We start from the raw sequence: 12,042 nt of genomic DNA on the forward strand, positions 1-12,042 counted from the left end.
TGCTTCATCTGTGTGCTTCCTCTTGCTTTGCTCTAATGTAGAAATGGTCGCAACGGTACCCAGAGGGTGGTGGTAAAAGTCAAATGTGCTCATACAAGTACAACACTTTGAAGAGTAACCAACCTGAGTGAGAACAAACTACTATTTCACATCTTATTGAATATTTTTTAAAATTAACTACAGCACAGTCTTTGGCAAGAAGCATGCACCAGTCTAGTTATTACTGATATTTTTATTACCACTCATTTTGCATTATTTCAATATTATTTGCATTATTTTTATTACTATTATTACCTTCAGACTTACTTAGAGGTGACAGTCCTGCAGTCTTCCCTGCTAAACTACTAGAATAGAGAACAACAAAGGAAAAGGGCTGTAGCTTCTTTTCACTCAAAGTACAGCCAGATGCGAAGCCCGGACATTGCCTTTGAGTCTGGTGAAAATGCAGAAGCTCAGACTCCAGCCCCGACCTCTACGACTCAGAATCTGCATTTTAGCCGGATCCCAGGTGAGCCACAGGCAAGTGTAAGGTTGAGAAGCACAATTGCAGCACATCAGTTCTCAATCCATTGGCATCGCATGTGAAACACACTTACGCCTGGATGCCCACCGCCCTTCTCCAAACTTCCATTGTCACTGGCTAGAGGACAAAATGTCCACAGCTCTTTGGGTAACGCCCACGTGCAACCAAGTTGCGAAGCACCCATCTAGCATCTGTTCCCCAGGGGGTTAGGCTGCAGGGGTGGATGGGAGTTTAGTCTCTGCAGTCACTGCCAACGAGAGTTCTGGTTTGTTTTCTTTCTTTCTCTTCAGGCCCAGTGGAAGCATGAAGGGCCATGGAGAGGACACATTCTTCTCTCCCACCCCCGCCATTCCCCAGCCTTCATTCCAGCTCATGGGACACGTGACAAGGCTCTGTCCTGGCTTCTTGGCCACCGTTTCTGCTTCTCTTTGTGCTGGGTCCCAGTGTCCAGGCTGCACTGGCTGGCATGTTTCTCTCACGCAGCCCTATGCAGACAGAGCTCAGCTTTTCAGCACAGCGGGAGTTTGCGTTTTCTTGAAATGGGCTCTTTCACCTTCCTTCATCCCCTGCCCACTGTACACTGTAGCTTGCACAGGCTGCTTGATTAGAGAAAACTCAGCCAGAGAGCTAATCTTTCCTATGCCCACCTCGATCCCAAGAGGAAAATTCACAGTCCCACTGGGCTCAGTGAGTTATCAATGAGCATTGTTGTCGAGGTGACGTATCACACACCATCATAAGGTCAAGGACCCCACCTAGCACCAGCCTACAATGTTGTGGGAATCGGGGGCATGGAGTTGTTGGTTTCTGAATTTTCAAGAGAAGCTGCAAACTTGGAATTTTATGAAAAAAAAATCTTAAGATTTTAAAATGTTGGCAGCTAGTTCAAAAAATGTAAAAGCTCCGTTGGGTAAATAAAATATTTCCAGAGGCCAGAGTTGGCCCATTGGCTTCAGAGACACGCCCCCTGTTCAAAACTTTCTTTGGGTTGCAAAGGTTCCGGGAGCCCACGGCAGCTAACCTAAATGCTCTTGCTTTACATTCAGAACTCATCGAAAGTGTGTGACACCTCGAGTCCTCTAAGTCATGTGGTCAAAGGTTTGTAACCCAGGGGACTTGTTAGTTAGGTAGACCTTCTGCTGAATGCATGCTTTTCATATATCTAGGCCAAAGCTTGGCTGCTCCTTCCATGGTCACACTGGACCTCTGCCTGACCTGGGGCCAGGTATCTAGGAGCTGTGCAGAGCATATCGTATTTCCCCAGGACTGCAGATCAGAAGGAAAGAAAGAAGGATTTCTATTTTCAGTCTTCTCCCTCTCTACCCCTCCTCCATCCCTGAAGAGCAGGCAGCCCAGCGTTTGACAGAGCTCCTTGTTTCATGCTGCTACATCTCTCCTAGTGACCGAATGTTTCTCCCTCAATGTTCTCTTTATACAAGATGATGTGACTGTGTTTGTTGCTAATATTAGACTAGCAACAGATGCTCTGGGTGCATGTGGAGCAGATTAATAAAGCAAAGACAAAGGCCTCAAATGTCCAGTGGCTCTAACAGCAGAACTTGCTGCAAGGGGCAGGGGGTCCCAACGCGTTAGGCAAGGTGCCGACAACAGGCCTATGAGACACCCAGGAACTGAGTCCACAGTCTAGGTAACTTTGGAAATGTAGGGAGAGCTCTAGGGGAAGCCAACAGGGGGCTTAAAACATCAACATATGGCCTCTTCACATGGAGACAAACAGTAATAATACCAGGGTCTGGTGAAAATGGCAAGTCATCAAGACACCCCGTGTAGCCGAAATTAGGACCCAGGAGACCCAGATGGCAAGTCTAGCAGGACAGTAGATAGTTCAGTGACCATGGCCAATGTCATGGTTCTTCCTCCTCTCTTCCATTTTCCTCAATAAACTCCCTTTTTAAACAAATTAGAGGAGAATGGTCACATACTATGAACCTCTTGGTTTTGGGCATGAACCACTGGGACTTTTTTAGCCTCTCTCTCGTGTCTTCAGAATGCTCTCATCTCACTTCTGCTAGATGTTTTAAGAGTTTCTTAATATCTATGTGGTTTTTTTCCTGCAACTTTTATTTAGTTGCTTGAATCCTGTGGAAGTTAATGTGTACAGTGTGGTGGAGGTCGTGTCCGACTCTGCTGCCTCCTCCACATGCCACATTCTTACAGACATGGTCCTCCTGAGCCTTTTCTGCCCACAATGATTCAGAGGCTAGCCGAGACTTGGTCAAAGCCAGTGAATCAAGGGCCTGTGGTCTCAGGGGGATTGTGCTGAAAAGGTGCTGTGCTCTACAAGTCCTACCTTGATTTGCCATTGAATTGTCAAGTTGAATCCTGCAGCTAACCTATCTATAAAATAAATTTAACTTTTTTTGAAAATAAAACCAGAGCTCTGAAATACCTGTCTTGTACATTCCAATTTTTTATAACTGTGATTTTAAGTGACATTTTATTGATTATGCTGTTACAGTTGCCCCATTCTTCTTTCTCTCCTTTATCCCCCTTCACCCTGCACACTCCCTCCCTCCTCTTAGTTCATGTCCCTGGGTCATACACATAAGTGTTTTGGCTTCTCCATTTCCCATATTATTCTTAACCTCCCCTATTTTGTGCCTACCATTTGTGCTTCTTGTTCCCTGCACCTTTCCTCCATTTCCAGACCTCCCCATCCCTGCTGATAGCCCTCCATGTGATCTCCATCTCTGTGATTCTGTTCCTGTTCTAGTTGTTTGCTTAGCTTGTGCTTGTTTTTGTTTTGTTTTGTTTTTAGTTTCTTTTGTTACTAGTTGTGAGTTTGTTATCTTTTTATTGTTCATAGTATGGATCTCCTTTTTCTTAGATAAGTCCCTTTAACATTTCATATAATAAGGGCTTGGTGATGATGAACTCCTTTAATCTGACCTTATCAGTGAAGCACTTTATCTGCTCTTCCACTCTAAATGATAGCTTTGCTGAAGACTATACTTTCGGGGATCATTTCTATAGTTTATTACTAAATGATAGTTTTGCTGGATAGAGTAATCTCGGATGTAGATCCTTGACTTTCATGACTTTGAATACTTCTTTACAGCCCCTTCTTGCCTATCAGATTTCTTTTGAGAAATCAGCTGATAGTCTTATGGGAATTCCTTTGTAGGGAACTGTCTCCTTTTCTCTTGGCGCTTTTAAAATTCTCTCATTGTCTTTAGTCTTAGGTAATGTAATTATGATGTGTCTTGGTGTGTTTCTCTTTGGATCCAACTCTTCAGGACTCTCTGAGCTTCCTGGACTTGCATGTCTATTTCCTTTGCCAGATTGGGGAAGTTCTCCTTCATTACATTTTCAAATAAGTTTTCAGTTTCTTGCTCTTCTTCTTCTCCTTCTGACACCCCTATGATTTGGATGCTGGAACGTTTAAAGTTGCCCCAGAGGCTTCTAAGCCTCTCCTCATGTCTTTGAATTCTGTTTCTTCATTCTGTTCTGGTTGAACGCTTATTTCTTCCTTCTGCTCCAAACCGTTGATTTGAGTCCCAGTTTCCTTACCTTCACTGTTGGTTCCTTGTATATTTTTCTTTATTTCACTTCGTATAGCCTTCATGTCTTCCTTTATTTTGTGACCATACTCAGTGTCTGTAAGCATCATGATTACAGTGTTTTGAACTCTGCATGTGACAGGTTGGCTATCTCCTTGTTGCTTAGTTCTTTTTCTGAAGTTTCAATCTGTTCTTTCATTTGAGCCATATTTCTTTGTCGAGGTGCACCTGTTATGTTGTAAGGGGCCGAGCCTTAGGTATTTCCCAGGGTGGGGCAAGCCACTTTGCTGTGTTATGGCTCTGTCTGTGGGGGAGGGGTCAGAGAGGGAACATTGCTGCTTGCTCAGCTCTTGCCCCCACTTTCGGTCACTTCCTTTGCTTCCCACAAGCAGATTGTGCTTTTTTAGTTGCAGATTCCCAAGTGGGAATGAATGGGCTTGCGTACATTCTAGCATCCGAAGGGCCCCTCCAACAGACTCTCCTATGAGACTGGGAGTTTGTCCTGCCTCCACAACCCCCACAGATTTTATACCAGAGGTTTTGAGGCTTCAGTTTCCTGCACTGGAACCCTGGATTACGGAGTGTGTCTTGCTGCCCAGTTGTTCTTTCCAGCTTATCCGCATGCAGATGTGGAACCACCAGTCTGCCTGTGTGTCCTTGCTGCTCCAGCTTCCCACCTCTGCTGCTCCTACCAGTCTGGATGAATGTTACTTCTTTTACTCCTTGGTTGTCAGACTTTCATACAATTCAATTTTCTGGCAGTTCTGGTTGTTTTTCGTCGTCATTGTTGTTGTTTGTTTGTTTGTTTGTTTTTAAATTGGTTGTTATCCTTCTTTTAGTTGTATGAGAAAGCAAAGTGTATCTACCTATACCTCCATCTTGGCCAGAAGCCTCCTAAATTGAGATTTTTCCCCCAAATGAGAATCTGACCACCTACCTATAAAGGAACTATATGAAAGAAATGAACAAACATTTACTGAGTTTTGCTATAGGTTAAGTTCTTCGCATTGGTTATTTCATTTAATTCTCATGTCAACAATATGAAGTAGGTGTTATGATCCCCATTTTGTGGATGAGGGATTTAAGGCTCAGGGACCTCCAACAGCTTGTAAGTGGCAGAAGTTTAAACTAAAATTTTCTGATGCTCAAACCTGTGCTGTTTCCATTTATATGCACTTTTACAGCTTTTGTACAACTCCCAAATAATATTACATGCACAATGGACAGACACTCATAGACATAGGACTCAGTGTTTTCCTTAATTTTTTTATAGTGATAAAAATAAACAGAAATTGTTTTGAATTAATAAGTGATTATAATGAAATGGATACTTGGGCAGATGAGTTTCCAAAACAAATATTTAAAGTTCTTTGTTAAAAATAGAGACAAGCTGGTAGCTTAGACTGTGAGTTCCAGGACAGCTGAGACCACATTTTATTCACTCTGTGCCCCCAGCAATTAGTACTGCGCCTGGCCCACAAGGGTTACTCAGCACTTGTTAGATGAATGAATAAATTTCTCCTCTATACATGTCAGTATTTGGAAGAAAGGGACCATCTACTTAGTTTAAAAGGACTTCCTTCATCCACTGGACACAGTGTTGTCTTCAATAATACTGCCATAGATTGATGTTTGTGATCCCCAAAATTCATGCATTGAAACCTAATGTGTGACTGAGCTATTTAGAAGTAGGGCCATTGGGAGGTGATTAGGTCAGACAGTGGAGCCTCGTGAAATGGATTAGTGGCCTTATAAAAGAAGCCCCAAAGAGCTTGCTTGCCCCTTCTGACATGTGGGGACACATGTCTATGAACCTGGTGGGCTCTTACCAGACACTGATTCTTCTGGCACTTCTATTTTAGGCTTCCCAGAACTATAAGAAATAAATATTTGTTGTTTATAAGCTACCCAGTCTATGGCATTTTGTTTCAGCCTGAAAGGATTGTGACAAATACTAAATAATATTAATAGGGTTAGGCAAGAAAGCCAAGCCAGGCAGTCTATCCATATCTGGAGGAGGGAGATTTTGGTCACCAAACTTCATCGGAACCTCCACTGATTATAAGATACACCATCATTTTACATACCACTGAAGCAATTAAACTATGCCACCTATCAATTGTAAAATGCACTTCAATTTTAGAGATGTTAAATGCATTTAATATTTAACACTAGGAGGTAGGTTCTGTCATTATCCTCCTTTTATAGATGAGAAAATTAAGGCTTAGAAAGAGGAGTCGGCATTTGAACCCAGACAGTCTGACTTCAGAGTTCAAGCTCATAACCCCTATATTCTTCTCCTTATCAAGGTGGAAAGCCAGAAAAAGTTCCAGAAAAATTACTTTTTAATTTTTATTTATTTACTTTTTGTTGACATATATCAGAAAAATTGTTTTCATGTAAATATGTCTCTGCATGAAGGGATTCAAAGTTATTCCTGGCTGAAGTAATTCTCTAACATCTGGACAAATATGCAAAGACAGTTTACCAACCAGAAGTACCCAGTGGTTCTGTGGGCCAAGTGTCCCTTTTAGTGTAGGCTAATGGGGAGAGACTGTGGATGTGGACACATATGTGCATCTTCCAGGGCAACTGAAGTTCTCCAATGTTACTTTTAGGCATCATCCAAAGAGTAGCTTTAATGGAAAGAAGGTGGCTCTGCCCACAGTTTCAGCTGAGCATGATTCAGCCTCCTATTGGCTGGAGTGTCAACATCCCTTTTGACTCAGAGGCCTTCTGCCTCTCACTAGGGGATGTGAACCAGGCATGCTTTCTTAGTTTTAGTCATTGTTAGGAAAACAAATCGGGCATTCTAGCCGTATTGGACCTACTCCTCCGCCTCTTCACCTCACCTAGTAATCCAAATGGGGTTAATTTATTATTTGACAGTTTTACATAAGCGCTAGACAGTCTACTGAGAAGAGAGATAATGAAGTAGCTTTAGGTGCTTATAACTTATTACTCTAGTTTATAAGCCATTGTGTCAATATATTTTTTAAAGATTGTATTATTTTTAGACAGAGGGGAAGGGAGGGAAAAAGAGAGGGAGAGAAACATCAATGTGTGGTTGCTACTCACATGCCCCCAACTGGAGACCTGGCCCACAACCCAGGCATGTGCCCTGACTAGGAATCGAACCAGCAACTGTTCAGTGCGCAGGCCAGCCTCAATCCACTGAGTCACACCAGCCAGGGCTCAACATATCTTATCATTAAGTGTGACTTTCTACCATTCCCATTGTCTTTCCAGGGCTGTTCCTCCTCAGATTAGTGTAGGTGACCCTTCTCAGCCCTCATAGCACATAGTACTTCCCTTAAAGAGCATTTCCCACACTGTATTGTAATTGCTTGTCTGTCAGTCTTCCTTACCTACTGAAAGTTCTGTGTTGCAAAGGTCTGTATCAGTATTGCACTGGAATGGAGCTGGATATAATATGAAGCCAATGTTTCAGAACTGGTGGTCTGCAGAAAAGTTCCCAGCCTTGCCCTTTCCTGGCCGAGCAGAGTGGCTGGCAGAGGTTGCCCATGACTGCCATGGGGAGCAGTGACCAGGCTTAACTTTGCTCCCCATGAATCACCAGCATTTAGCATAATGGCTAGCTCACAGTAGATGTTTTTTAAAACATGTTTTGAAAGTAAATAAATGAATTAGACCATGAAAATCTAAATGAAGTTAAATGGACAAAGGGTTTTTTCATTCATTCATTCACTCAGTTACTGTATTGAATACACTATGTTTATGTCTAAGTGGAAAGGTAGTAATTAGATACAGGGGAAATAATGGTTTAATAAACACCCTTAACCTCACATAGGGCAGGAGGGGACAAGAGGTGAGGGCTCACTTGTCAGGAATGTGGGTGACCTGAGGAACTAATGTTTAGCTGGATTACAGAAAAAAAATCTAAAAGTAAATGAAAGATGTGAAAGGATTTAAATGTGTGGTGAGAATTCCAGGCCAAGGGAGGTAGTTTATGGTATAAAGGCTTCAGGGCAAGAGAAAGGAACTACATTCAAGGAACCACTGGAGCACAGAGGGCCAGGTGGGAGTGGCAGCAGTCCCAGCCGGGGAGGGAGGGGCCAGTCTCAGTGGTCTGGGCATCAGGTGGAGGGTGGGTGTCAGATGGAGAGTCTCCAAAAATGAATGGAGAGTGATTGAAGGGCTGTAAGAATAGGATGACATCATCAGATTTATTTCAGGAAGTCATTGCAGCTGGAAAATGGATTGGAGGAGATGAAAGCATAAACCTGGGATGAGAGGTGAATGAGGGCAGCTTGGTCTCAGGTGACAGTGGTGGGGATGCACTTGCCACCAGAGCACCATGGCAGTGAGGACTGGGGAGGGCGCTGGCGATGTGTCTAGTTGGCGCGTGTTTTCAAGCAGCTTCAGAAAGAAACAATCAAACCTCAGATATACAAGTAGAATGTCATTTTATTCCATCCGCATCAGCCATTACTTTCCCTCTTTGGATCTTTGCTGAAGGCTGCAGACAGATGCTGGCTAGCCTGGCATGGGTGTGAGCACAGAGGCTCGGGAGAATCGATCCAAAACCTCCTCCCTGTGAGAACAGTCAGCGGGCAAGGGAAGGGACTGGAGGCCAGAGATAGCACTGAACTATCGACGGACGATGTGCTGTGCACACAGATGCAGCTGAAGACAGTCTCCCCCTGGAATGAGCAGTCAGCAAAAACTAAAATTAGATCAAGACGCTCCCACCCTATAATGTGCTATAATGTGTTTCAGAATCTTGGGGTGAGGACATTTGTAATTTGCAAAAGCATGTTCAATATTACAATAATTTGATCTTTGGAAGGCAAGCAAATAAAAAAAATAGCCTCTGTTGTCTTGTGCTATAAATTAAAGGAAATAAAGCAGACAAACCCATCCTGGCTGTGAGATGTGCTAGTGCTGTGTGCGTGTGGATATTTGTCGGGGGATTGGGGGGGACGGGAACCTACCCCAGGGGTCGGGGATGACCCGCAGAGATAGTCGTGCTTATCCAAGTGATCCACAAAGTTTCAGAAACAATGAATTAAAGTCATGTAAATACTTTAAGTTATAGAGACCAAGAATTTATTTTATTATATCTCCTGCATTTGCTAAAATATAACATCAGCATCACATCTGACTTCTATGACTCAAGAATCTGTGGTAGCCACCAGGTCTAACTAGAGACCAAGCAGACCTCACCCTTGTCCACAGGAGCACGTGGTCGGTAAAGAGGACAGACACAGGGATTATTAACATCCTGACATTATAATAGAAGTGCTTACAAAGAACAGAGGGAGATTGATTTATAGCTGCTTATATAGTTCTTTACAGTTGACAGCATGAATCGACATTGGGGAATACATATAACCCCATATAATAATATAAATATTAAAACCCCCATAAAATCTACAATTTTCACAGCCTCTTAGGAGAGGCGTTGTCTATGACAGGACATGCTTGAGGTCTACCAGGTGAGAAGACTTGGTGGAGACACAAGGCCTGGGTGACCACGGTCAGCAACTCCACATCAAAGGGGACTCCAAGTCTAGCTAGCCTCTTCTGTGACATTACACTAAATGTGCCTTTAAAAAAAACATACAAAGTTAAGTATCATTTAGGGACCAAACCTAGTCAACACTTTCAGGAATTGAAGCCTGTATGGAATTTGTTCTTAAACTCCAAAATACGTCCTGACAATGTGTCTCCTACTTTGTAGGTTCACCTTACAGATTTGCTGTGATTTAGAGGAAACCAGACAGACCTCATTCAAAGCTGGCGCAGGACTCTGGCTATGCCGTCTTAGGCAAACGTCAGAATGTTTTTGTTCTCAGTTCCCCGTGGGGCACACTGGGGGAATAAGATGAAATGATTAGCTGTAAGTGCGGGCACCTGGCCCTGAGAAGGTGCTCTGGCTCTACCTCTACCACCACCATCATTCGAGCTACCATTGCTCGCGTGGATTATTGAAAATATTTTTCTTCATTCATTCTTGACCACTCCGCTCCACCTGTTTCTGCACAAAGAGCAAATGGGATTGCAGCACTACTGATGAAAGATGAAAATCCTCAATGTAATTTATAATACTTCCTTCCAAATGGTAGGCCATGGATCACTAGTGGGTCACACCAACAGTTTTGTGGATCACCATTGGCATTTTTAAAAAGTGGTACAAAGTAGAATGAAATAGAAATACCAGACTGCACTGCCAATCATGAGCACAAGTATTATGACATGAAACTTGTTTTCTCATTGTGCATCCTGTCAAAAGTGTTTGAAGGCTTCTGGCCTATGACACCCTGAATGATATGACCCTACCTCCTTCTTTAGCCTCATTTCTCGCAATCTCCTCCCAGTTCTCTGCTCTAGACCCACAGTCACAGAAACAGTTTTGTGGGTGGGCTGGTGTGGACCAGCCTTCCTTAAATTCGGCCAACACATGCTCTTTTACTCTCTGCCCGGTTAATGTCATCTATCCAGTCCCAGCTCAGACTTCAGTTCTTCAGGCTACAAACCCTGAATCCCTGTGGGGGTCAGGTTCTCACTGATTCAAGGCCAGTGTTTAATTATTCCTTTTATAGCATGATTCTGTGATTAATGACAAGTTTCCCCACTAGGCTGTCTTCCTCAAGACCGCAGGAACCCTGTCCTGCTTAAATACCTGGCCCAGGCTAGCACACAGGCACTCTGTGGGATGAATGAAGCAGTATATCAACCAACCTACCGGCCAGGGATGTTGACTAGTCTCCTTTGTTGCCTTGGTATTGGTTTTGTTTCTACGCTTTGCATCACTAAACCACAAGGGCTTCACTGCCTAGGTTAGGAACTTGCTATAACAGGATTCCTTAACTTGGGTCTCCCCGCTTCTGATCTGCTAAGGATCTGTTCAAGTCGTGTTACCGTGCAGGCAGTTGAACACTTCGTTGGGAGCAGGAGGCTAATTTTCATCGGATATTAGAGGGGGTATCTATCTGCCCACCTGCTTCAAAGAGAACAGTTATCTAAGCACCTCACACCGCCCCTTTGTATCCCCAAGACTCCCTGTGGCGCTATTGCTCCAGAGGCTTCCTGGTGCCCCGCCCAGGGGACCATCCTTTCCCAGCCCCTCCGATAAGACTGACCCGCTCAGATCTTCCACTCTTCGGAGCGCGCGTTCCCGCAGACTGTGGAGACGAGGGAGAGCGGTTGCAGGTGCCTTTCGTCTCTGTGCCCGAGTTCAGCCTCGGGGACGTAGTCTGCATCCCCGAGCCTCGGCCGCCAGCCTCGGCAGCCACCATCTTCGGGAAGGGAGGGTGCGAGGGAGGCGCGGCCTTGGGACGCGGACACGCCCCCGCCGCCGGGGCCGCCCAGCCGCCCAGCCGCCCAGCAGCCCAGCCGCGCGTTCGCCCCGCCGCACCCGGGTTCCGACTTCCCCTCCAGCCTGGCTGGCGGTCTCGCGCTCCCCGCCCGGCCAGCAGAGCCCGCGCCGCGGCCGCCCAGCGCTCGCAGAGGTCGACATGGGCCCCGCGCGCTGGCTCGCCCTCGGCAGCCTCCTAGCCCTGAGCGCGCCGCTGGAAGGCCGGCTCGTGAACCTAGAGGACCCCGGCTTTGGCGAATGTGACCAGTTCTTCTACGCCGGGACTCCGCCAGCGGGGCTGGCGGCCGAGGGCCACGTGAAGATCTGTCAGCGCTCCGAGGGCACTGAGCACTTCGCTACCCTGTACAGCACCCGGGACCGCATCCCCGTGTACTCGGCGTTCCGCGCCCCGCGCCCCCTGCCCGCCGGCGCGGAGCAGCGCTGGTTGGTGGAGCCGCAGGTAAGCGAGGTGTTTCTCCAACCCCGGAGCTCGGCTGGCCTCCAGGGGAGCCTTACAGACACAGTCAGAAAGGGGGAAAAGCAGCCCCCACGCCCCCGTGTGCCGTGGTCAGGAAACCCCAGTTTCGTATCCACTCCACCGCGCCCTGGTAGTTACACAGCCTATCTTGCTCGCGCCGATGCCACTGTAGGAGCTTGGCGATCTTAGAACCTTCGCT

The 12,042-nt window shown here is 45.6% G+C and overlaps 1 protein-coding gene and 1 pseudogene across 1 annotated transcript in view; both read left to right on the forward strand.

Moving 5' to 3' along the window:
* Window positions 1–3,486: 3,486 nt before the first annotated feature.
* Window positions 3,487–3,656, forward strand: LOC114501053 (annotated as a pseudogene).
* A 7,749-nt stretch (window positions 3,657–11,405) lies between these two features.
* Window positions 11,406–12,042, forward strand: part of ENDOD1 (endonuclease domain containing 1) — a 35,296-nt gene continuing 34,659 nt past the window's right edge. The window contains exon 1 of the mRNA XM_028517237.2: window positions 11,406–11,825. Within this exon, the coding sequence (XP_028373038.1) occupies window positions 11,526–11,825 (300 nt within the window). The 5' untranslated portion in view covers window positions 11,406–11,525. The remainder of the gene's footprint in view (window positions 11,826–12,042) is intronic.

This window comes from Phyllostomus discolor, chromosome 6, assembly GCF_004126475.2.
Source record: "Phyllostomus discolor isolate MPI-MPIP mPhyDis1 chromosome 6, mPhyDis1.pri.v3, whole genome shotgun sequence".
In the NCBI taxonomy this organism is placed as follows: Eukaryota; Metazoa; Chordata; class Mammalia; order Chiroptera; family Phyllostomidae; genus Phyllostomus; species Phyllostomus discolor.